General features: G+C 44.6%; 1 protein-coding gene across 1 annotated transcript in view; it reads left to right on the forward strand.

Annotated features, from left to right (window-relative positions):
* The first annotated feature begins 612 nt into the window (after positions 1–612).
* The window catches only part of IL20RB (interleukin 20 receptor subunit beta), a 170,916-nt gene continuing 144,017 nt past the window's right edge, over positions 613–27,511 (forward strand). Inside the window, exon 1 of the mRNA XM_073576507.1 lies at positions 613–1,138. Within this exon, the coding sequence (XP_073432608.1) occupies positions 1,072–1,138 (67 nt within the window). The 5' untranslated portion in view covers positions 613–1,071. The remainder of the gene's footprint in view (positions 1,139–27,511) is intronic.

A 27,511-nucleotide genomic window follows, 5' to 3' on the forward strand; every position in this document is an offset into this window, starting at 1 on the left:
AGTGATTTTTCTCATACTGCAAAAATAGTCTTAATTTCATCAGGTTTTTTGATCAGTGTCATCAGAATTTGGTCAGTGCCAGTTTTTACCATCATAGTTTCATCCGTTTTTTTTTTTCTATTCCAAAAAGAAAAATGGTGATGATTTCTCAAACTTCTATCATACTGTGGAATAAAAAAAGACAGCAACGGGCGGCATCTGAGTGCTGTCAGATTTTTATTTTTGTCACAGATCCATAGACTCGCATTGATGAGCTTGATCTGATGCTCCGATGAATATTGGACATGCCTCCTTGCTTTTGTGCCAATCACAAAAAATCAGACATGTGTACTACTCCATAGACTGTAATAGGTGTGGTACAGCATGAAAAACGTAATAAACAGATGCTGTTCAATAGTCAGCATAGGGTAATCTTGATTATTAACAATTTGCCAAAGGCAAGTAAACCCTAATTAAAGACTATAATTATAAAAATGTTCTTTTATTCAAACAATTAAAGGATTATTTAAAATTTGCTGAGTTAGTGCATGACCAGGATATTATTAAGTCTCCTATTTAATTAATTTAAAGTTATATACCCAGTCTCTTTAACAATATTCAAGAGAGGGATAACATGGTGCAGCCGCTACCACTAGGGAGGCCTAGGAGTTCTTTTTAGTAGCTAGTTTGCAGTGTATTAATCACTTTATTGAGGGTAGTGGTAGGGCACCATGTTTTCCCTTTCTTGAATGATGATGATCAAACCTGTGTGTACTCAGAACTTTCTGCTTTCCTTTATTTTACCTCTCGCTGCACTCATTTCCTCTCTATACAGGAAGACTACATGGTACATAATTCGTCTGATGAGAGCAGAACAATGTTGTCTGTGGTTGTACCTGCAGTTGTTGCCTGCCACACCTCCGGAGAGATATTTGTAGATGAAGAACAGGATTTCCAGGTCTCGGAGTGCTGTCAGATATGAGTGGGATCAGTATCCCTGTGCGGTGCTTCCACTGATCAGAGTATGGATACAGAAAAACATCGTACAACTTGGAATGTGATGATATGGCACACCGGTCATGAGAACGGACAATGGACATGCTCCAAGGATACATACTTCTCGTGACACTGGTAAACCTGATTTCTGGCTCCCTTGCAGGTAGGATTAAACACAGGATGACTGTAAAATCTAACACGGAATGTCTTTGCGTGAGACGTGGAGCAGATGTTCTCGTTACCTACGAGTCATATTCTGCAAGGTGCTGGGGACGTCGTCCTCAGCTGGTAACACTTCTCTCCCGAGTCTATATCCTGACAGTGACTGTATGTCTGATAATGCCAATAAAATGGAAGGGGGAGAATTGCATCTTTACCATACACACATGGTGGTCAATTTTAAAGGGAATTTTCAATTTGGGTCACCTGTTGACAGGGCCAGACTGGCCACCTGGCAATTCTGGCTAATGCCAGAAGGGCCTTTCTGAACATGGGCCACCTTGTCTGCTACGTTGCTAACAGAATTGATGTTGTCAAGACACCCATACTGTTAAGAGTTGTGATGGAGCACAAAGTCACTTACTCCGTCAATTACCCCAGCGGGCCACAGGTATCATTTGAAATATTGGTCATGTAGTAAATCTTGCTTTCTTTCATCCAGGGTAATATTAGTAAGATATCCCATCTGATGCTTGGGGATGGGGCAGCATGGGGATGGGGCAGCATGGGCCTGTGTGATTTCAAATGCCAGGGCTGAATTTCAGCTCCAGTCCGTACCTGCCTGTTGACCATTTGCATTATTATTATGTGCAGCATTGTACTGTACGAATAGAGGCTGATTCTAAGGCTAGAGAATAAGATCTCATCCTTGAGAATTGGGTCGATTATGCAACTCACTCTTTGACCACTATAATCAGAGTCTTTTGGATGGAGAGAAGATGCAGAACTAAATTTCTCCATCCTGTCAGTCTGTAACAATCGGACCGCACTTGGACATCATCCGAGTGCAGTGAAATGTTTTCCACACACTGATTGATTTGCATGGCTGCATGTGACCAGATTGTCAGATCAAACTTAAGCATGCTGCGATTATTTTTACCCATCTTAGACCATGATTAAGACACCATCGAAACGCATTAGTCTGAAACCTTCTTTTTGTACTGTTATACTGCCTTCTACTTCTTCATGGAGCATTTTTATATGACTAAATTAAAAGATAAGTTTTAATTACCGTACATCCAAATCTCCACCCTGAATTCCTCCACATACTATTATGTACTCCATATAGTATAATACACTCCCCATAGTCCTCCATATAGTATAATACACTCCCCTTAGTCCTCTATATAGTATAATACACTCCCCATAGTTCTCCATATAGTATAATACACTCCCCATAGTCTTCCACATAGTATAATGTTGCCTATAGTCGACCACATAGTATAATGCATACCCCATAGGGCACTATAGAGTATAATGTAGCCCCATAGAATATAATGCAACCCCATAGAGTATAATGCACACTCAATAGTGTTCCATACAGTACAATGCACCCCATAGTCCTCCACAAGAGTATAGTTCAGCTCCATAGGAGTATCACGAAACCATATAGGATTGGAGCCCCATAGGAGAATCATGCAGCCCCATAGAAATATCGTGAAGACATATAGGAGAATATCGGAGCCCCATAGGAGTATCATGCAGCTCCATCCATGTATAATGCAGCCCCCACAAAAGTACCATGCAGGCCCATAAGAGTATCATGAAACCATATAGGAGAATATAGGAGCCCCATAGGAGTATCATGCAGCCCCATGCACATATAATGCAGCCCCACAGGAGTATAATGCAGCCCCCACAGGAGTATAATGCAGCCCCACAGGAGTATAATGCTGTCCCACAGGAGTACAATGCAGCACCATAGGAGCATAATGTAGCCCCATAAGAGTATAATGCAGTCCCATAGGAGTATAATCCATCCCTATTGTCATGGTTTGAACAGGGTTCTTGCCCTGCACTCACAGGGTTAAGTGTTCGTGGCCTCTTTCTGGATCTGGGAGGGGTATTTATACTCACTCTTTACCAGGGTTCTCTGTCAGCCATACTGTTGTTCTGGTGTGTCTGACCCCTGGTGCACGTGTATTCTGCGTTGCTTGTTTGCGTCCCGTGTATGACCCGGCCTGTTCTCTCACTCTGTACTCCATCTCTCGCTTTGGTACTATTGTCTTTTCCAGTTCTGACCTCCTGGCTTGGCTATCGTTACTCCATTACAGTTTGTCCCTATTGTACCGTTTATTGCCCGTTCTGGTTTTCTGACCTTTTGCTACATCCTGACTCTCCATTCTGTCTAACCCTTTGGTACTGTATTGCTATCTTGTGCCTTGACCCTGGCTTCATCTGGTTTCTGTCTCTGTCTATGCCCCTTGGTAACATTGTCCTGTAGTTACCTTTCTAGGAGTTTCCCTGCAGCTCCTAGATCTGTGGAGCTTAGGCCACGCCCCCAGCAGTCATGTGCTTCAGGTCCTGATACTCTGAAGCACGCATCGTCACCGCTGCTGCCCTGCTCCACAGGTATCTTTGAGCACTGTCTTTGTACTCAGGACACCCGCACTGGCTCAGTGAGCAAGTGCAGTGCGGGGCTCCTGACACCTATAGTCCTGCAGTATTATGGCCACCACACACTCTTCTCACCTTAGCAGCTCCGCTGCCCGGCACTGCATGTTGCGCGATGCCGATACAGTTGAATGCGTGATGCGGGAGTAGGGGGGTGCTGGCACCGAGCCCTCCTGACTCACAAGCCCTATTTCGTCTGCCTGATCTGCCATTATTAGTGGTATGCCACTGACTGGGAGCCCCTGGGGGAGTGGGGATCCTAGGCAGATACCTAGTCTGCCTGCTCATAATGTGGTCCCTGACCGTGTATCATAGTCTGTATTCAGATGGATGTGTGAATCCAGCCTAAGGCTGTGGAGTTCAAGATGGGTGACCCGCAGTTGCTCTGGATATAATGGTCTATGCTCGTAGTGTTAATGTTGAACACGTGAAACCAGTCAAAAATGCATTAAACTTTTGTAGCTATGTAGGTTGAAAAAAGAGAAAAGTTCCACCTTTCTTCATCAAATATTTGATCCCGCTGGCAAACAAGACTGAATACTTGGTGGCAAAACCCTTGTTAGCAAGCACAGCAGTCAGACATTTTTTGTAGTTGATGAGGAGGTTTTCGCATATGTCAGGAGGAATTTTGGTCCACTCCTCTTTGCAGATCATCTCTAAATCATTAAGATTTTGAGGCTGTCGATTGGCTACTCAGAGCTTCAACTCCCTCCATAAGTTTTCTATTGGACTAAGGTCTGGAGACTGGCTAGGCCACTCCATGACCTTAATGTGCTTCTTTTTGAGACACTCCTTTGTTGCCTTAGTTGGTCATTGTCTTGCTGGAAGACCCAGCTATGACCCATTTTTAATGTCCTGGCAGAGGGAAGGGGGTTGTCACTCAGGATTTTACGGTACATGGCTCCATCCATTCTTCCATTGATGCAGTGAAGTAGTCCTATGCCCTTAGCAGAGAAACACCCCCAAAACATAATGTTTCCACCTCCATGCTAGACAGTGGGGACAATGTTGTTTGGGTCATAGGCAGCATTTCTCTTCCTCCAAACACAGCGAGTGGAGTTAATGAGTTGATTAGTAGCGTCTAACTGGTCTGTAGAAGCCAGAACTCTTAATGGTTGGTAGGGGATCAAATTCTTATTTCTCATTGCAAAATGCAAATAAATTTATATAATTTATACAATGTGATTTTCTGGATTTCATTTTTCATATTCTATCTCTCAATGTTAAAATTAACCTACCCTTAAATTATAGGCTGTTCATGTCTTTGTCAGTGGGCAAGCTTACAAAAGCAGCAAGGGATCAAATAATTATTTCCTTCAATGTATGTAACATAAAAATGTATCATATTTTCGAGAAGTGACCTTTCGTTTGATATACAGTATATATGTCAGATGCTTTCGCAGCTGCTGCTTGGCATTGTGTACTGCTACTTGTCTTACTTGTAGCCAGAATACTAAAGTCCTTCTCAAATTATGTAGTCCCTACTCGTAGTAAAATTCAACTCATTGAATATGCAGCAGTACGATCACTCCGGTTGTGGTACATTACTATACATTTATGAGCATTACGCTTCCCCTGATTTTGACCATGCAGCTAACTTGGGTGTTTCTATCACCTTTTCAGCACAATTTGCTTAGTAAGCTTTTTTCTTTCTTGTCTTTTTCCCTCTGAAAACATTCTCCAATATTTCACAATACTTGCTTTGTAGTTTACTCATTATGTCTGCTAGCTGCTATCACGTTCACATATCTCCCAGTGATCTGACACCTGCACTATCTCTATGGGAGATCAGTCAGGTATATTTTTACCAAATAGAAAAACACAGTTTTGTATTGTTTTTGACTAAAAGGAGCAGATATCCGATAAAATAAAGGCTTACTGAAGCCTTGTGATGCCATGTGATAGCATTTGGCATCAGAAAAAAACAGTAAAATGATTAGTGATGTTAACAGATGTATTTTTCAGCATAGAGCCTTAAACAATTAAATGCTTGTTCGTCGGGTGAAATAATTCCCAAGCTTGCTTAAAAAAAACATTGTTCTCGGTAGCACATTGTCCTAAACGAAGACCTTTAAGCCCCGTTACATGCATCAATGTCCCAGCGATCCCACCAACGATCCGACGTGGATGGGATTGCTGGGACATAGTTAGGCTACTTTCACACATCCGGTGTGATGGTTCCGGCGGGGTGCGGCGGAAAGCCGGACCGCCAGATCAGGCGTGCAGCGGTGACAGTGGATGCAGGTGCGGCGCCTGATCCGGCTTGTAAAACATTTAAAGGAGCCGCAGCGGGAGCAAGCGAGAGAGGCAGCACCGGGGAAGCCAGCACCGGGGAAGCCGTTATGTACGGAGGAGAGAGAGGCAGCACCGGGGAAGCCGGTATGTACGGAGGGGGGGAAGAGAGCACGCGCTGCGCCGGGCACTTGTGGAGTTAAAACTCACAGTGCCCGCGCATGCGCTGTTGAAAAAGCCGGTCCAGCGCTGCAAAAAATGTTGCAGCCAACGTTTTTAGCTGACGCCGGACGGCGCAGGTTTGCCGTTTCCGGCAAAAACCGGAGGCGCTGTATGTCCATCCGGCACGATGTGGCGATCATTACATTCTATGTGCCAAAACCGAATCCAATTCCGGATCCGGTTTTCACACTTTTCGCCGCATCGTGCCGGATGAAAAAAAATTGATATGTGAAAGAGGCCTTAGCTGATCGCTGTAAGCCCAGTGGTGTAAACAGCCCTTAGTTTTTTTTTTTCTACAAAGGTGTTGACAGGTCTGTTCATAAAGTACCAGTAGATTTGCCATCAAAATGAAAGAACTCCTGAGAGAGCTACACTGGATCCCATCAAGGGCACCTTTGGGATCTCCTTATGGCATCGTCGTCTTATAAGAGGAAGCCATGTCAAAAATGTGATCATAGCCTTAAAAAAATATTGTATATTTTATGTTTTTCCCTTTCAATTTGGAGGCTTCATATGGGTCCACCATTGCAGATGCTGCCATAAATACCTGTCTATTTTTTTTCTTTTTTCTCTTATGCCAAAAAAAAGAGACAGTAGTAAAGAACGGACAACCCATGGGTTTTTGAGTGTGTTTTTTCCCCACAGACCCTTTGTGACTTGAACGGAGAAGGTTGATCCATGACTTGGACAAAAACTGATTTTTTTTTTTTTTTTTTCAATTGTGGAAAATGGGTATGTAAAAAAACGGACATCTTAATGCGATCTTACTATGTTTATGTATTTTTGATGGACTAAATTAATTTCTATGACCCCAGAGCGATGTAAATGATCATCAGTTTACATCAAAGTTCATTGCTCTGCCAAAATGACTTTTTCCGGGTTCCATCATGATCAGTTTTTGTTTTACCATGTGGATCAATGGTATAGAGATGAAAAAAATCCATTTTTATTCAGGTTTTTAATCAATTATTTTTTTTCAAGTGTGGCTTTAACCAACACTAAAGCCACTCAAGTCGCGTGGTTTCAGGAGGTATAAATGTGGAAACCTTCTCAAGGTGATATTTCCAGATTAGTAGGAATGAAATTTAATTGTCATGATAATTTGTGATCCCTAAATACAATCTGCATGTGACATTATCCAGCCTGATGATTTGCTCCTTATATTACACATTATTTGGGTGGGAGTTTTACCAGATCGGCAGGTTTGCCTAGAAAAAACACTAAGCAAAGAATGACAAGGAATTTGGAAAAAAAATTGTATAACATAAACTATGTGGAGAATAAAGTGTTGGCATGTTGTTGTACTGGAAAATGGTATGTCATCAAGCAAAATAACCTGAAGGTGAACTTGTTGCAAAACGCACATGGTATAACTAATATGGCTGGTGACTGATGTATGTGGTAAAGTAATATGAGCTAAGGAGTAAAGAATGGAGGCCATTTATTCTGTGGAGCAGCCAGTATTACAAGTACTGGTAACAATCCTCGGTATTTGAAGGTTTGGAACACTAAATTCTGTAACACTTAATTATACTTGGTGCGGTTTGAATTCGCTAACTTGACTTCATATATATGTGCATTGTATGGGTTTTGATACATTACTTATGTATATTCATGTACTTGTATGGCATTGTTAAAATGTAAAGACAGGAAAAATAGTAATTAAAATATTTCCATCATTGTCTATTTTGGCCTGCTCTCCCATACACAGCACTGTGTTCTCTAAGACTTGTCTGGCGGTGCCTTATCTCCAGGAAAGCAAGAAGATTGACAGTCCAAAAATCAGACATACTATACCTCCCCAGACAAGAAATTAACTTGGGCCCCCATACACATATGAGTGTTTGCCAAACCCATTTATATCATCAGTTTGGGCTGAAATTAGTCTACATCCTGAAAACAATTGTCAGGCAAGTGAGTATTGTGAGCATATCATTTATATACAGATTTTCCAACTCCACGCTGTATAAATGTGAATGCTTATTGGGTGACACAAATCAGGTGATGTGTATTTGTGTAATGAGGACTGTACGGTCCTCAGATCACCCTTTATCATGGTGTGCAGATTTATTAGGCAGCTTGTTTTCTTCAAGCAAAATGAGCTAAAAAAAAGAGTGAACAATTTTTGACTTTTCGGAGTCAATTAAAAATCTTACAGAGGGATGCAGCACTCTTGAATTTGCTAAGATATTAGGGTGTGATCACAGAAATAATCAAAAGTTTTGTTGCAAAAAGACGCAACAAAGATTTGAGAAGAATCAAACCTGTAGCGATCAGGAAGCCATTTTTGCGGTCGTGTTCCAGATCTGCAACCTTCCCGTAGCCCAGAAGTACAACGTGCTCAGCGTTCAGAGATACGGCTGAGGTATGGAGGGCTGAACTCGGCCACAACTGAACAAGACACAGAAGGGGAAACCTCAAGACTGGGCCAAGAAATATCTGACACAAGATATAAAACAGGCTATTCTCTGGTTTTATGGAATGATGAAATGAGAATGACGCTTGATGGACCAGATGGATTGGCACATGGCTGGATCAATAACATCACAGACCTCCACTTCAACTCAAACACCAACAAGGTGGAGGTGGGGTACTGCTACGGGCTGCTATTATTAAACTCAAGCTACAGAGGTATGTAAAAGTTTGGGCACCCCTGGACAAAATCGCTGTTGTTGTGAACAGTTAAGCAAGTTCAAGATAAAATGATCTCTAAAAGGCCTAAAGTTAAAGATGACACATTTCCTTTGTATTTTAGGCAAAAAAAATGTATGTATTGTCAAGGTTTTATTTTAAAAATTACAAAAAAGGGAAATTTTGACCATGGGTGCCCAAAGTTTTACATTTTCGGGTTGAAGATGGACTCAAAATCAACCCTCAAGCCTACTGACAGTTTTTTAGAAGACCCTTTCTTCAAACAGTGCTACAGGAAAAAAGTCTCCATCTTTATTTAAAAAAACATGCTTTTTACATGCGACAAAGATCCATGATATGGGAGTCTGCACTGATCGGCTGCCACATTCACAGACTATACACATAAAACCACTTGTTATTAGTATCAATTAAAATGTAAAGGAAGACCAATAACAAAAGAAAAAATAAACAAAAAGCCCAATTATAGGTACTAAATACCAAGATGTAACGAGGCAACTAGTACAGGAGGGAGGGCGGTGTCCCTATGCTGTCCTCTGACCTCGTCCCTGGACTTGCTGCAGGATGGAGGTTGTATTTTCTGCTGCCATTGTGCGAAATTCCTTCTATAATAGAATATCACAATAAGAAGCATTCGCAAGGCACTTTATTATTGAGGTCATCATCATCTGTATGAGCCAAATGATCAAAATGTATTTCTCTGATGAACTGCATAAGTATGTACTCCTGATGAGCCTATTTTGAGGGGAAACGTGTCGGGTGTTGCATACTCTGCATTTTTTGTATATTTTTCACATCATTCAGAATTACATTTGTTCTATGGGTTTTTGCAGACTCAAGGGTTAACAGTGGGTGCAGATTCCAATTTTGCTATGTCACCTGTTGTTGCCTGTGGCATTGCTTAGTTTATCGCTCAGCACTTTAGGATGATCATGGTATGTCTATGCATTTATGGACCCATGTCACATGAAGAATTACACTAGCTGCATATGATGATTGGGATTTTTTGCACCCATTCCTGTGTTGAAAAATTGTCTGACTATTGTCACAGAGGACAAGGCTTTCTTACCTATTTGGAGGTTACAAAAGATGTTTTTCAACCCCCCCGCCTTATCTTCATGTCACCTCAGAAGGGTCTTATGGGGACCCTCAGGGAATGCAGTCATTGAGCAGGGGTGCCATTTGCAGTTAGGAGGGTGTCAACCTTCGCTGACAGGTAGAGACAAGGTCAAGGGACACCATAGGGATACCGCCCTCCCTCCTGTGCTAGTTGCCTTGTTGCATCTTGGATATAATGTCTATATTTGAGGATTTTGTTTATTTTTTCTTTTGTTATTGATCTTATTTTACATTTTAATTGTTATTAATAAACAGTGGTTTTATGTGAATAGCCTGTGAATCTAATAGTGAGTGTATATTTTGAGTTTTTGGTTATTCTCACTTTAAGATATGAAAATAAACAATTGAGAAATAAATAGTTACATTTTTCATTTAGTTGCCTTATAATTCTGCACATATAAATATTCTCCTAAGAAAAACAAAACCTCACTTTTACTTTCTTAGATGTTCAGGTTTATTATCCTTTTGGATTGACCGACAAAACTGGAGTTGTTCAATAATATAATTAATCATCAAAATTAGGAATTGCCTAAAAATTGTGCAGACAGTGTAATGTGTCTGGGGACCTTTACACTGATAGTTTCTGATGTCGCAAAGATATTGTGCAGACTGATATATGGAACACAGAGGAGGGAGGTATGTGGTTGAGGTCAGGTGAAGTCCTTTAGAAAGGCAAAAGACTCATGGAAAGTTTAGTTGTGAAGGCAAAGAAACACCCATTACCAGGGTATAACAAAGGTGTGAGGGCTGCGTTTACCTGCATAAAATTATTTTCTAGTTATACAAATTATCAAACCTGAATTATGTTTTCAAAGTTTTTAGATTTTTACATGGATCTCTGAAAAATCCTTTAAGAGCTGAAATTGGAGCTCACTCCATTTACTGCTGCTTGAGGCTGTTATACCCATTCCTTACACTCACACCTGGTGTAGTCAGGAACATGATAAAAGCTTCTAATATTTTCTCTACACTTAAAGTTATAAAAAAAAATTTTTTTATGAGAAACAATATTTTAAAAATTCAGGTTACTTACAGAGATCACCTCCTCTGGTGGTCTCAATGTTGTCATAGGGAAAATTACAATTAAAAATTGGATCAAAATTTTGACATCTATATCCATGTTCTAACCCCTGAGCCTGTTTTCACCTTAATGCCCAGGCTAAATGTTAAAATTTTGACCAGTGTCACTTTATGTGATAATAACTCTGGAACACTTCAACAGATCCCACTGATTCTGAGATTGTTTTTAATGACATAATGTACTTCATAATAGTGGTTACATTTGTTCAATATAACTTGCGTTTTTTGTGTGAAAATATTTGAAATTTGGTGAAACTCTCACAATTTTCAAACTTTTAATGACCTTAAGCCAGACTTATGTTACACAAACTAGTTAGTAAATAACATTTACCACATGTCAAATTTACATCTGCATCATTTTTTAAACATAATTTTTATTTTGGTAGGAAGTCAGAAGGGTTAAAAACTGATCAGCGGTTTCTCATTTTTCCAACAAAATTTCCAAACCATTTTTTTAGGGACAACATCACATGTGACTTTGAGGAATCTATATGACAGAAAATACTCCAAAGTGACTCCATTCTAAAAACTGCACCCCTCAAAGTGCTCAAAATCACATCCAAGATGTTTATTAACCCTTCTGGTACTTCACAGGAGTTGATGCATTTTGGAAGGAAAAAATTAGCATTTTACTTTTTTCACAGAAATGTTACTTAAGCCCCCAATTTTTTATTTACAGAAGGGTAACAGGAGGAAATGGACCACAAAATATGTCTCACAGTAGCAGGTGGCGCACGTGGTTTGAGAACCCACTGTGCCACCAGGTTAAGCTTGCCTAGGAGGTGCTACCTGGTGTTCACTGGAGCTCCTGATGGTGGAGTCAGGTTTGAGCTGCACGTAGCTACCATGTAGCACTCCTAGGCTGTCCCCGATACCGCAGCTACCAACCCCAGGGGTTGGGATCACATGGGAGCAGAGTCACTGATAGGCTGGATACGGAGACTTATAGACAGTCCGGACAACATTGAATTTCGGAATAAATTCTAGATCAGATACATGGGTCTCAGAAAACGGTTCAGGTACCGTTGTAGTGGCTTCAGGGACACATATACACCACACAAGAAAACAGGGACGATACAACATATGGGAATAATTATGATAGACTGAGGATGGGGAACGTGGCAACAAAAAGTTGCACACACACTACCACTAAGAAACAATAAGGGTTGCTCAGGCACCTCCTTATTGGGGACGGTGCCTGTTATACAAGATGCCTGTCAGCTATTGGCTAGAGTTATCTTTGCAAGTGTGCTTGATGCCGCTTTAAGAGTAGTGGCGCGGGCGTGCGCAATAGGTGTGCTACTGAAAGCCTGTGTGCCGTGCACAAGAGAAAGAGGGCGAAGAGCACAAGGATGCTGCCATGACGGTGAGTATGTCAGAGTTTACGCATGGAGGAATATGGGGAAACATACAAGGATGCCAGCAGTGGACATTACAATTTGTTGTGCAATTTCTCTTACAGTGGGGAACAAAGTATTTACTCAGTCACCAATTATGCAAGTTCTCCCACTTAAAAATATAAGAGAGGCCTGTAATTGACATCATAGGTAGACCACAACTATGAGAGTCAATATGAGACAATAAATCCAGAAAATCACCATGTCTTATTTGGCAAGATTTATTTTTCAAATTATGGTGGAAAATAAGTATTTGGTCATTAACAAAAGTTCATCTCAATATTTTGTTATATGCGGAGATTGATTGTTAGGGCTGGCGGAACGCACCAAATAATAAAGATGGTAATAAGGTGTGTTCGCAGCCCGGGGTACACCGTGCAGGGGTAGTAACCTGCTGCTCAGTAATGGCGGATGCTATATGGCGGTATACTATAAAAACACACGCGGGTTATCGTCACCTGGTGTGTATGGGGGCGGACTCTGTTGCTTGACAGAGCCGCACTACCACTGAACATAAACGCCGGAGCCTGTTTGTGCTCACAGAGCTTGGCTAAAAGAGCACACAGTGTACGGCCACAGAACGCTACCCCAAGGACACGGGGTTAGAGTCCCTCTAGGCCCACTAAGCGCGCGGTGTCGCTACCACGAGCGCCGCTAAAGATGCTGGCAGTGGAGTGTGGAGCATGTGCACTGAGGCGTGCTGGATCACTGGAGAGGACCAATGTCTGACTCAAACCCTGACCTACCTACACCTAAGCCTGGGCGCTAGCAGGCTAGGCTGCACAACACATGCGTACCAAGGGTAGGGGTTTCATAATGAGTCAGTCACCAGATACATTCATGTGTGCATACATCTCTCACACCTTATAGTCTGTAAATACAGTCTGATCCTAGCGCATGGGCGAGCGGCCATGCGAACCTTTTATAGCCACGGGCATTCGGGACCTTCCTGGCTTTTCGGATGGGCCAATCCGAACACGAGCAGGACCTGAGCATGTGACCCTCGATCTCCAATGGGAGATCACTCCATGGGCATGCTCAGTGGCCTGATATGAAGACTTAGTCCCTGGAGAATCTTGCTGCTGAGCAGCATGCCTTGTCATAGCTGTGCCAGAGGTGGCAGCTGCTAGCAAACCCACGGAGTTGGCCTGGGCAGAGCGCCGGGACCGACGAATCTGCTGAGCAGGCACCACTGCGGCCGAGGAAGAATGGGAGACCGCTGGGTGCAAGGCTCTGGATTCCTGCTGTGCAGTGGCAGGAACCCGACGCCTAACATTATCCCCATCCTAGGGCCCCCTCCCCTCTGAGCCTCGCTACGCTCAAACGCTGCAATGAGGAGCGGAGCATGGATGTTCTCCACTGGCTCCCAGGTCCGAGCCTCTGGACCATGACCCTTCCAATCCACCAAATAAATCTTTTTGCCCCGCATTACCTTGCATCCCACGATGGCATTGACCTCAAACTCGTCCAAAGACAAGTCTGATGTCCCAGCAGATGACTCGGAGATCCAGGACAAGTGAACAGGCTTAAGGAGGGACACGTGGAATGTATCAGAGATAGCCAAGTGTGGAGGAAGGGCCAAACGGTCGACCACAGAGCTGATCAGCTCGAGGACCTTGAAGGGGCCAATGTAGCGTGGTGCGAACTTAGCGGACTCTACCCACAGCCTGATGTTTCGGGCGTAGAGCGACACCAAGTCGCCAGGGGCAAAAGTCGGAGCAGGGCGCCGGTGTGCGTCAACGGAGGTCCTCATTCTCTCCTTGGAAGCCCAGATAGCATCCTGGGTGTGATCCCAAATGTCGCCTGCCTCCACCGCCCAGTCCGCCACCCTGGAGTCGGTGGATGACACGGGCATGGGCATAGGAACGCGCGGATGCTGGACTTAATTTAGGAGGAATGGGGTCTGACCGGTGGAGTCGGCCACAGCATTGTTCAAAGCGAACTCTGCCCATGGCAGCAAGGATGCCCAGTCGTCCTGCCTGGCCGAGACAAAATGTCAAAGATATGTGATCAGGGTCTGGTTGGCTCTCTCTACCAACCCCTCGGGATGATAGGCCAAGGAGAGATTCAGCTCAATGCTGAGCAGGGAACAAAGCTCTCTCCAAAACCGGGACACAAACTGAGGACCCCGGTCACTGACAATCTTGTTCGGCATGCCATGCAGGCAGAAAACGTGCTTAATGAACAACACTGCCAGGCCCCGCGCAGAAGGTAACCAGGAGAGAAGTACCACGTGCACCATCTTAGAGAAATGGTCGGTGACAACCCAAATGACTATGCTGCCCCTGGACTTGGGTAGCCCCACCACAAAGTCCATACCGACCATCTCACAGAGCCTGTCCGCTACCGTCAGAGGCTAAAGAAGCACAGCGGGCCGCTGCCGAGAGGACCTATTCTGGGCGCAAGAGACGCACGCCTGAATATAGTCCCTGACATCACGGGCCATATGCGGACACCAGTACGTCCTCGTCAGAAGCACAGAGGTCCGTTTTGTTCCAAAAGGTCCACCCACCCTGGACGAATGAGCCCAACAGAGGACCTCCGGTCGCAGACGGGCAGGGACAAATGTCTTGCCCGGAGGTACTGACTCAAGGGCAACCGTAGCCACAGTCCTCAGGCTCTCGGATGGGACGATCAGCCGAGGCTCCTCCTCCTCTTCCTCCGATGACACCACGGAGCGGGAGAGCGCATCGGCCCGAACGTTCAACTCCCCGGAGAGAAAATGGAGGGTGAAGTGGAACCGGGAAAAGAACAAAGACCATCTGGCCTGGCGAGAATTTAGCCGCTGGGCTGTTTGCAGATACACCAAGTTTTTGTGGTCGGTGAACACCTGGAAAGGGTGGCTAGCCCCCTCCAGGAGGTGTCTCCACTCCGAGAAGGCCAACTTCATCGCTAGCAACTCCCTGTCCCCGATGGCATAATTCTTCTCCGCCGGTGTGAAGGTCTTGGAGAAAAAGAACCATGGGTGCTTCCGATCATGCGTGTCCTTCTGAAACAGGACCGCTCCAGCACCGACCGAAGATGCATCCACTTCCAGAATGAAGGGCTTATCTACATCGGGGCGATGTAGAATGGGAGTGCTAGCGAAATGGGACTTAATGGAGGAGAAGGCATTGGAGACCGGTTCCAACCACATCTTGGGATTTGCACCCTTCTTGGTGAGGGCTGCCAAGGGTGCTACCAAAGTCGAGAAGTGGGGGATGAATTGGCGATAGTAATTTATGAACCCCATGAAGTGCTGCACCGCTTTGAGAGAATGAGGTTCCTGCCAATCCATCACCGCCTGTAGCTGGGCAGGATCCATGGCCAACCCCCAGGCGGAGATGATATAGCCCAGGAAAGGCAAGGACTCCTGCTCAAACACACACTTCTCCAACTTGGCATAGAGGGAGTTTGCCCGCAGGCGATCGAAAACTTTGCAAACATCTCTCCGGTGGGAGTCAATATCTGGAGAGCAGATGAGAATATCATCCAGATAGACTACAACCAAGGTGGTAAGCATATCCAGGGAAGATATCATTCACAAAGTCTTGGAAGATGGCTGGGGCATTACAGAGGCTGAAGGGCATCACCAGGTATTCATAGTGCCCGTCCCTGGTGTTAAATGCCGTCTTCCATTCGTCCCCATCACGGATGCGAATCAGGTTGTAAGCCACCCGCAGATCAAGTTTGGAAAACACCCTCGCTCCCCGTAACCTATCAAACAGCTCTGATATCAGGGGCAGAGGATTCTTATTCTTAATGGTGATGGCATTAAGACCCCTGTAATCAAAGCAAGGATGTAGTTTCCCACTCATTACGTCATTGGGAGAGGAGTTTTCAAGCCTCAAGTAAACAAAGTGGAGGCAATTCAGAACTGGCCCCGTCCCCTCACAACAAAACAGGTAAAAGCCTTTTTAGGTTTGGTGGGATATTACAGGCGGTTCATTCCCAACTTTGCAACCCTGTCCGCGCCTTTAACAGACTGCTTAACCCCTTAACCCCCAAGGGTGGTTTGCACGTTCATGACCGGGCCAATTTTTACAATTCTGACCACTGTCCCTTTATGAGGTAATAACTCTGAAACGCTTCTATGGATCCCGGTGATTCTGACAGTTTTCTCGTGACATATTGTACTTCATGTTAGTGGTAAAATTTCATTCAAATAACTTGCGTTTATTTGTGAAAAAAATGGAAATTTGTCAAAAATTTTGAAAATTTAGCAATTTTCCAACTTTGAATTTTTATGCCCTTAAATCACAGAGATACGGCACACAAAAAACTTAATAAGTAACATTTCCCACATGTTTACTTTACATCAGCACAATTTTGGAAGCAAAATTTTTTTTAGTTAGGAAGTTATAAGGGTTAAAAGTTGACCAGCGATTTCTCATTTTTGCAACACCATTTTATTTTTAAGGACCACTTCACATTTAAAGCCACTTTGAGGGGTCTATATGATAGAAAATACCCAAAAGTGACACCAATCTAAAAACTGCACCCCTTAAGGTGCTCAAAACCACATTCAAGAAGTTTATTAACCCTTCAAGTGCTTCACAGGAATTTTTTGAATATTTAAAAAAAAAATGAACATTTAACTTTTTTTCACAAAAAAAATACTTCAGGTTCAATTTTTTTTATTTTACCAAGGGTAACAGGAGAAATTGGACTGCAAAAGTTATTGTGCAGTTTGTCCTGAGTACGCTGATACCTGATATGTGGGGGGGAACCACTGTTTTGGCGCATGGCAGAGCTCAGAAGGAAAGGAGCGCCGTTTGACTTTTTCAATGCAAAATTGGCTGGAATTCAGATCGGACGCCATGTCACGTTTGGTGAGCCCCCGATGTACCTAAACAGTGGAAAACTCCCACAAGTGACCCCATTTTGGAAACTAGACTGCAGGGGAAGCCTCATACCTCTCCTAGTTTTTCAGGTGTGTACTCCTCTGCAGCTGGTAGATTGCATTCAGATCCCTCGTCATGCAGCTGGTGCTCAGGTTAAGAATATTTACGCCTCACTTCAGGCTCTGATGGCACAGTGTGCAAGCTGTGTCTTGTCTTCAGTACATTTCTTGTGAAATGCCATGCCAGGGAGCTCCTTTGAGCTTGGCTTAGGGTGCTTAGTTAATTGGCGCGGTTGGCAGTGGCAGCTGACATACTGGCTAGGGACTGGCCGCTCTGCTTCTGCACCCTGCTCCCTGTTTATCTATGCAGCTGGGGCAGCGTGATCATCACCTCTTCCTCCGAACTGTCCACATCACTCGGTTGGCCTTGACTAGGACCTCATCATATTATCATCTTCCACCCAGTCCTCACCCCTGCTTTCCTTGCCGATTTGCATGCTGCAGAAAGTCACAGCAGTTGGCACCTGTGTTTAGCCATCATCATCAGAGATGTGCTGTGGTGGTCCACTGACTGCTCGCACTACCCCTTCCACATACTCATCCTCAAACAGAACAAGTGGTTGGGCATCAGTGCACTCAATCTTTTCCACTTGTGGGGCAGGGCCAGGTGGATTGGCTATGGAACTATAGCCAGCAAAGTTATCTAAAAGCAAAAGTGACTGGTGCATGACTTGGGGTTCAGACTGCCTGAATTGCGAGGGGATGAGGTGGAAGACAGATACCCATGGGCCACAGGTGCAAACTCTGTGCTTTCAGCAGTGGACCCGGTGGAAGACAAAACGAAGCAACTAGAGGCACTCTCAGCCATCCAATTTAAAACCGCCTCTATTTCTTTTGGCCTCACCATTTGTCCAGAGCTACTCGGGCCTATGAAATTATGCAGAACACCTTGTCACCTGCGTGCACCAGAGAAAGGTATTTCATTTGGGTGTGTAGCAGGCACAGGGCGATCACATCCTCTCCCTGCAATACAGTGGGTGCGGAAATTATTCAGACCCCTTTAAATATTTCACTCTTTGTTTCATTGCAGTCATTTGGTAAATTCAAAAAAGTTCATTTTTTTTCTCATTAATGTACACTCTGCACTCCATCTTGACTGAAAAAAAACAGAAGTGTAGAAATTTTGGCAAATTTATTAAAAAAGAAAAACAAATATCACATGGTCATAAGTATTCAGACCCTTTGCTCAGCATTGAGTAGAAACACTTTTTTGAGCTAGTACAGTCATGAGTCTTCTTGGGAATGATGCAACAAATTTTTCACATCTGGATTTGGTGATCCTCTGCTATTCTTCCTTGCAGATCCTCTCCAGTTCCGTCAGGCTGGATGGTGAACGTTGATGGACAGCCATTTTCAAGTCTCTCCAGAGATGCTCAATTGGGTTTAGGTCAGGGCTCTGGCTGGGCCAGTCAAGAATGGTCACAGAGTTGTTCTAAAGCCCCTCCTTTGTTATTTTAGCTGTGTGCTTAGGGTCATTGTCTTGTTGGAAGGTGAACCTTCGGCCAAGTCTAAGGTCCAGATCACTCTGGAACATGTTTTGATCCAAGATATCTCTGTACTTGGGTGCATTCATGTTTCCTTCAATTGCAACCAGTTGTCCTGTCCCTGCAGCTGAAAAACACCCCCATAGCATTATGCTGCCACCACCATGTTTCACTGTTGGGATAGTATTGGGCAGGTGATGAGCAGTGCCTGGTTTTCTCCACACATACCACTTAGAATTATCAACAAAAAGTTCTATCTTCAAATCACCAGACCAGAGAATCTTATTTCTCGTAGTCTGAGAGTCTTTCATGTGTTTTTTTAGCAAACTTTATGTGGGCTTTCATATGTCTGGCACTGAGGAGAGGCTTCCGTCAGGCCACTATGCCATAAAGGCCTGACTAGTAGAGGGCTGCAGTGATAGTTGACTTTGTGGAACTTTCTCCCATCGCCTTACGGCATCTGTGGAGCTCAGACACAGTGATTTTGGGGTTCTTCTTTACCTTTCTCACCAAGGCTCTTCTCCCACGATTGCTCAGTTAGGCTGGACGGCCAGGTCTGGGAAGACTTCTGGTGGTCTCAAATTTGTTCCATTTAAGGATTATGGAGGCCACTGTGCTCATAGGAACCTTGAGTACTGCAGAAATTCTTTTGTAACCTTGGCCAGATGTGTGCCTTGCCACAATTCTGCCTCTGAGCTCCTTGGCCAGTTCCTTTGACCTCATGATTCTCATTTGGTCTGACATGCCCTGTGAGCTGTGAGGTCTTATATAGACAGGTGTGTACCTTTACAAATCAAGTCCTATCAGTTTAATTAAACACAGCTGGACTCCAGTGAAGGAGTACAACCATCTCAAGGAGGATCACAAGGAAATGGACAGCACATGACTTAAATATGAGTGTCTGAGCAAAGGGTCTGAATACTTATAACCATGTGATATTTCAGTTTTTCTTTTTTAATAAATTGGCAAAAATTTCTACATTTGTTTTTTTTTTCAGTCAAGATGGGGTGCAGAGTGTACATTAATGAGAAAAAAAATAAACTTTTTTTTATTTACCAAATGGCTACAATGAAACAAAGAGTGAAAAATTTAAAGGGGTCTGAATACTTTCTGTACCCACTGTAGCTATGCCAACAGAAGCATCACAGTCACGTCCCCTATTTGATGCTCTCTTCATTCTTTGTACCCCAAGAAAGTGCAGAGTATCACACGTGTAGTAATGGCCCGGATTGGGGGGTGGTCCACTGCTTACCGTGATCAGATGACACAGACATGAGACGGCGGCAGATTTTAGTTGCAACAGGTCCGAGTTTGTTGGCCGTCCTCCTGACGACCCTAGCCATACACCGCAGCTCCTTTACAGCTCTCCGTATTCAGGCCCGGGTACCTTCACCTTCCTTCAGTCGTAGTGATGGTCCTCGCGGATCTTTCGCTGGGGCTGTCCTAGACCTATCTACCACCAGCGCTTCACCTGTCCGAGGTCGTCATCCAATCGGTATCCCCGGGGCCTCGTCTGTCATACGGTTCTTTGTGTCAGGGCCACCCCCACCTGATTGTCTCTTCCTATCATTCCCCTGGTCGAGCTCTCCACCGTTGTCAGTCCTCCGTACTGAGTATTCTCCTGAGCTCCTCCCGGGACTAGCTTAGCCTGGAACCCTGTCCTGTCCTATTTATCCCCTTCCTCAGGAATTTCCCTCCTGGGTTCCTATTTCCCCGCCCCCCATGACTAAGCGTTTCCGTAGCCCTAAGCTGCTGACAAGTCCTGTTCTCATGCTCCCCTCTGCCATCTTGTGGTCAAATCTAGGTACTGCACTCCTTTTCCATCTTCCCGCAGCAGTTTCCCTTCTGTCATTACCAATGTCCGTCTATATTGCACAAACCATCCCTTCTCCCCACTGACACGTCCGTCCATCAGGTCACCTTCCCCACACACGGTCTGTATACAGTACCCACACAGAAGCTGTTTTGCAGAGTACCCCCACCGAGGCTGTTTGGCAGAGTACCCCCAAATAGACTGTTTTCAGAGTACCTCCAATGAAGCTGTTTTGCGGAATACACCTGTAAGGAGATGGACGGTCCTATCAGTTGCACCCCCGCCTTCTGCCGGGTGACTCCCCTGTACACTTCCTATGTACCCATGTTACATTCTGTAATGTTTTGTTATGTGTTATGTCATGTCATGTGAATCAAATTGTCTTATAGTGTTCTCCTTTAAATGCCTGTCTAGTTAGGGACAGCAATGGTTAAATGTGAAGGTCTGAGTCAGCAGCAGAGAATGGAAGCTGCTGTTTCCCTTGAGTTGTGCCCGGAGTGTCAGCCAGGGCAGAGGTAGACAACAAGAGGGACATTGCCAGATTCCCAGATGAGAGAGCTCTGATGTCCAAGACCAAAAACCTTTACAAACTAAAGGATTACAACACAGGCCCTCAGGACTTTGAAGGGGCCTTCGCTGAAGGGGTCTCAGATGCCCAGATTCCAAAGAGCAGTTTACTATGAACTTTGGCTGCTGCGGCCATTGTGGGTGCGACTGCACTAAACGTCAGGGAAAGTGCAAGAAAGCCCATGTTGAATTTGTCTTTCAAGTCCATTCTTCAACTTCGTTCAATAAAAAAGTTACTGTTCCCTGTTGGAATACAGCTGCATCCCTGGACTCTTAATTGCCCAGACTGTTGTGACCAGAAGAAAGAGAAGGTAACTCTGTTTGGGGGAAAGACTAAATCCATCCCAGATTGCATGTACAAGGGGCCGGGGTGTCTACAGACTGTGTTTAGTGGGTGAGCTCGGTCCGGACTACCACCCCAGTGCCGCTTGTATTACACACCCACAGAAGCTGTTTTGCAGAGTAGGTCCAACAAGGCTTTTTGCAGAGCAACCCCAACAAGGCTGTTTGCAGAGTACCCCCAATGAGGCTGTTTTTCAGAGTCCCCCTTACAGAACCTAACACTATCCCTCACATAAGCCACGTCCTGTCCCTATGTTAGAACAGAATGGCAGTGCAACATGTGATCCAGCGGTTATATAGACCGGGTTACGTGGTGTGCTGGCCAAACAAAATCATGCCAATACTCAGCATGATTGTGATGGCTGCTGAAGTGCCCACAGCCGGAAAGCTTGTTGCTTGGCTATGCTGCAGCCTTTCAACAAGCTTTATTCAGCATCCAAACTGCAAATACTAAAACGGACTACCATGGGAAGTCCGTATTCAAAGTTCAGCATTGGACAGTAGGTGTCTTGTCTCTGATGCGAACCCCGAACTTTACAGTTTGGGTTCACTCATATCTATTCAGGATGGTGTTGTTCTTTTGCTGTTGTCCTGAACTGTGAATTCTTCCATGGTGCAATTGTAGACTGCTTTGCCACTGATCTAAGGCTCTGCCCAGCTTCAGAGCAGCACTTACAAGATATATAGCAAAGATTTGCAAGCGCTGTGCTCCTTGCCAAGGATACCAGCCAACACTGATGAACTGCAATGGTGACTGATAACCTAGGCAAACAACCAGTAAGCATTAAAAATACCTCCTTTTCTTGGCAGTGGAGGGGATTTTTAATAAGAGGTAAATAGCAAAGTTGATTGCTTTTGCAAGCACTTTGTAATTATAGCTTTTTGGATATGTGCCCACGTTAGCGTTTTTAAACGCTCAGAAAACCGGACTTCTTCCCAGAAACCGCATGTTTTATTTCCGCGCTTTTTTTGTGTGATTTTTGCACAAAAACCACACGTTTTGATGCGTTTTTTTCTGTGCGGTTTCTGGGAACATTGGAAATAGCCAAAAACGCGGACCTATGCGGAAAATAATGAGCATGCTGCGTTTTTAGCCGCTAAGCGTTTTCTGAGCGAAAAAAAACGCATGCATTGGCACAAAAAGACAAAAATTGAATGGGAAGCTTCTTTTAAGCATTTCTGAAGCGTCTGATCCAGCACAAACGCTTCAAAAACATTTAAAAACACAGCCTTTAAGATGAAATAACCCCCTTAATGTGTTCCATTTGTACACTATAGACTGCTATAAAAGTTTCAGACAGGATACATGAATTTCTCTCAATTTCGAATCTTTCACATTTGTGTATACCTGCACTCTGTAAAGATGCTCAGACTTCCATATTTTGGACCATACATTTCTGTATGGCATTCCATTCAGGTACTTTATAAGTTCCAATCTATTTCTATATGAGTACTGCTAGACACATAGTGAATGGGAGATAAACCTTGAGAAATGCTTTCGAACTTATAGGACTAAAAGGGGTTAATCGGCCATGAAAGGTTATGAGCAGCTGAATGGCTGCTCATCATATCCTCACCCCTAGGTGTGGTTCACTTTGTAAAATGAGGCCTGGTTGTCTCATAGTAGTCAGTGTGTGTGGAGGTTGCAGACCTCCTGGATTGTGTGGCTAAAGGACTAAAGGTACTGTCACACTAAGCGATATCGCTAGCAATATCGCTATAACTTGTGACGTTATAGCGATATTGCTAGCGATATTATGTCTGATACTTACCTCCGACCTCTCCCCCGCTGGTTATCGCTGATCGCGCGAGAACGTCCTGGACCGCTTCTCGTCGTCAGCTTCCTGCGGCGTTTCCTGTGGAGAGACGAGCGACGCGTGGAGCCGGGCGGGAGGACGCAGGATCGCCTAGTGTGACAGGTAAGTAGCGACCCCCGACCCCTGCGATGTTGCTGGTGAGATCTGCCTGTGTGGCAGCTCACTAGCGACCACTTAGCGATGCACCAGCGATCCTGACCGCGTCATATCGCTGGTCGGGATCGCTGGTACATCGCTAAGTGTGACAGTACCTTAAGAAACTGGTCTCTGTGCCAAGTGGGCAAACCAGCACTATTGTATGGACTCTTTACTTTATGTTTCACTTTGTGAAGGACAAAGGCTGTATTTGAGCTTTCCTGTGATATGGTTATGAAGACTAAACAAGCCGGACATTTAAATGCAAATGGTTCCTGTGATACTTCATATCGCTCCCAAGCGGGTAGCATTGTTACATTTGGTGTTAGAAGTGCGGGCAGCATTACCAGGGAACACGTATGACTGTTACAGAAGTACTACATATCTTGAGTGAAAGTGGCTATGAGCCAGAGAGGAACATTAGACAGCATGGAGGACCTGATTAAACACCTCATAAAAGCCCAGCAGCAACAGCTGATATTAGAGGAGTCAAATAAGCTGTTTATGCAACAGCAGCAGATTGAATTACTCACTGAGGCTGATTATGGCATGGTGGCAGCTCTGACTCCAAGGTTCAGCTGATCATTTTTCTATCTGGAAAGTGGTGAAGAGAGCCTTGCAGAAAATTATCCCAAGAGATGAAATTGAGGACTTTTTAACCGTTTTTGAAAAGTTTGTCAAAAAAAAGAAACTCCCACCAGAACAGTGGGTGTAAGTCCTGGTGCCATACTTAACGGGGAACCACAAAAGGCCTACTATGACTTAGACTTATCTGACACCAAAGAATATGAAAAATTTAAAATGGAAATTTTGGCTTGCTTGGAGGTGACGATGTCTGTCAGGGCACCACTGGGCATATCACCGTAACAAACCCCCTCGCTCTCAAATGTTTGATCTGCTGCAAATTATTCAAAATAGTTGCAGCCAGAGTCCTCTACCCCTACGGAGATGGTAGAGTGAGTTGTAATGGACCGGTTCGTGCACTCCCTTCCATGCCCGATGCAGATTTGGGTTGCCAATGCCTTGGTCGGAAGGTATTAGGGTCAAGGGTTCCTTGGGAAGCAGCTCACTCCATGATGGGGTCCCAGCAGTGGGCAAAGGCTAAAAAGGGAGTGGGGAGTTCAAGGGGGCGGTGGAGGTCATGCTGAGGGTCTCATCTGGGGATGTAATTTGCTGGGGATGTCACGGCCCAAGTCATATAGCTTCCCATTGTCCTCTGACCATTGAGCAAACTGTAGCATGGGATGCCGGTGTTCATTCTATGCATTTCTGGCCTGCAGTGTGGACTGTCCACAAGCTTGTCCCATAAATGTGAATGGTGTGCAAATGACTGGACTACTAGACTTAGGGAGTTTGATGACCGTCCTGAGGACCACACTCCCTCTCCATTTAATCACTGGTGGGCGTCCGCTGCATTCACGGGGATGCGAAAGACTGACTGACAGGGTGTCAATGGACAGTGTTCTTGTCAAAAGGGCCCATGTTTTGGGAGGAGGAGTAAGGGCGACCCGATGTCCCAACGGGCTGAAGGTGAGGGATCTGCCTCAGGAACTGCTGGGGCCATTGTTGTATTTGCCAGAGGGCTCCTTCATAAACAGAAACTTGAACTCTTTGTTCTAGGGTCCCAGCACAATGGGACCAGGGTCATACTGACCCACCAAGGAAAAGGATCTTGTTTGCCTTCTGGAAAGAGAATTTTATTAATTTTTTGTTATTTTTTGTGTGGTATTGTCACGGGTGTGTCAGGTGTGACAGACAGTCATCTAGGATCCGGCTGTAGAAGGTCTTTGCGTTTAGCTCAAGCACCTTCTTGATTTTTGCATCTCTGTTTATGGAGCGATATCCTTCTTCTAGGACCCAATAGTTACCTCACCCACCTGTGCAGGAGGTTTAAATACATGCAATTGCTGCAGCATGGTGCAGATGTTAGCTCATATTTGCCTCAGTCTTGTTGGAAGCTCTAGCAGTCGGTGAGTGTCTTTCTCTGAGGACCCTTGGAGGATTGCTGGCATGACATCTGGGTTGTCTTCTCAAGCTAAGTGTTTCCCCACATCCATTTGCCCTCTCTCTGTCTTTAGTTTTAGTGGGGACTTACTAGTGCCAATCCATCCCCTCCCTATGTGGGGCCTATCGCTAGGGTCAGGCAGGGATTAGGTTCTTGCTTGGCGATAGGTGCAGAACCTATATAGGGATGTTTAGGGCAGACAGAGTGATTTTAGATCTGCCTCAGGGGTCTCCACTCCCATCTTTCCTATTGTTTGGGCTCCCCCTTCCCTCTTACCATTGTTGTGCACTTACTTATGCTTCACCCAGCATGACAGCGTCTTCCAGACATTCAAATCTATCTATGATTCTATGAAATGGTTGAGGATGACCATTGTAAAAGAGGGGAGGAATGTAAGGGTAGTTGACTGTCATTCCTACCCCCTCAAGACACCAGTCACGTTGTGTTTGTATTATGCCATGCGTCTCTTGCATATATTGTGTCATATAAGTTGTAATGTATAGAGTGTGATAAGTATTGTAAGTATACTATGCCTAGTGTGTAGCAGTGTTATTAGGTAATATACAATGTAAGATAGGTAGTGTAAGGCTGGTTTCACATTTGCGTTTTTTAGCGCTGGAAAAAAACGCATACCTGCGCATGCGTTTTTTCCCCTATATTTAACATGGGTGCGCATACCTGCGCGCTGGTAAGTGCATGTATGCGATTTTCATGCGCTGCGTTTTTTTGGGGTGTGCGTTTGGATTTTCCAGACGCAGCATATTGCATTTTTTGGCCCTGCAAAAAAGCGCATGCGCACATATGCGCACGTTTTGCGCTAAAAATGGCCATTATAGCCTATGGATGCGCATACATGCGCACTGGCATGCTCATGTATGCGTTTTTTTGCACATGCGTTTTTTTTTTTTAACCATGGAATTTAGGGGTTTAGGGTTAGGGTTAGGGTCAGGGTTAGGGTTGGGGTTAGGGTTAGGGTTAAGTATGGTTTGGTTAAGGGTCAGGGTCAGGGTTGGGGTTGGGGTTAGGGTCAGGGTTAGGGTTAAGTATGGTTTGGTTAAGGGTTAGGGTCAGGGTTAGGGTTAGGGTTAGGGTTAGTTAGGGTTTAGGGTTTGGGTTAGGGTTAAGTATGGTTTGGTTAAGGGTTAGGGTTAGGGTTAGGGTGGGTTAGGGTTAGTTAGGGTTTAGGGTTTGGGTTAGGGTTAAGTATGGTTTGGTTAAGGGTTAGGGTCAGGGTTAGGGTTAGGGTTAGTTAGGGTTAGGGTTAGGGTTAGTTAGGGTTTAGGGTTTGGGTTAGGGTTAAGTATGGTTTGGTTAAGGGTTAGGGTCAGGGTTAGGGTTAGGGTCAGGGTTAGGGTTATTAAAGTCATGGTTTGGGTTAGTGTGAGGGGCCACCTAATGTTGGAAAAAACGCAAACGCGGTAAAAACGCACTAAAAACGCATACAAACGCATAAAAACGCTGCGTTTTTTTCATGCATGCTCATAAAAATGCTTGAAAAAAACGCAGCAGTTGTATGCTTTTGTATGCGTTTTTTCAATGCGTTTTTTTGCGGGAAAAACGCGCTGCAAAAAAAAGCAAGTGTGAAACTAGCCTAAGATGGAGTGAATGTTTGGTACTAGCCCATAATGGGACGGGTTAGTGTCAATGAAAGGAACTGGTTTCCTGTTAGTTAGGGAGATAAGGTTTAGAGTCTATAGTGAGCAGAGCTGCATAAAAGGTGACCCTGACTAAGTGGAGATTACGAAGAAGGGATAGTGCAATCCAAAAAAAAGTGACCGACAAGACAAAACGGCCTTCTGGAGCTGAGTCCTGGGAGAGGACGCATATACAGGAGATCATGAGCTTGTAATGCAGAATGTAACAGGCCTTGGCAGGACTGAGAGACAGGGACTAGTGAAGGGTCCCGAGCGGTAGATCCAGGGCGCCAGTAGTGGATGAAATAGGTAACCAAAATGCTGAGCAACTAAGGAGGCTTATTGATCCAGACTGTAACGTTAAAGCTGGGTTGAGGCGAAGTAGGGAGAAACAGTGTGTCTTGAAAGCTCTGGAATATTCTAAGCAGGAAGGATACTTTGTGGTATAATACTTCATACTGGAAAGGAAACGGACATAAGACCTTGTAGCCACCATCACTTTTATATAACCCTTACCAAGTTACTGTTCAGTGAAGAGTTTATTG

Source organism: Dendrobates tinctorius, unplaced genomic scaffold (assembly GCF_039654945.1).
Source record: "Dendrobates tinctorius isolate UK_male_01 unplaced genomic scaffold, ASM3965494v1 ptg000049l, whole genome shotgun sequence".
Classification (NCBI taxonomy): domain Eukaryota; kingdom Metazoa; phylum Chordata; class Amphibia; order Anura; family Dendrobatidae; genus Dendrobates; species Dendrobates tinctorius.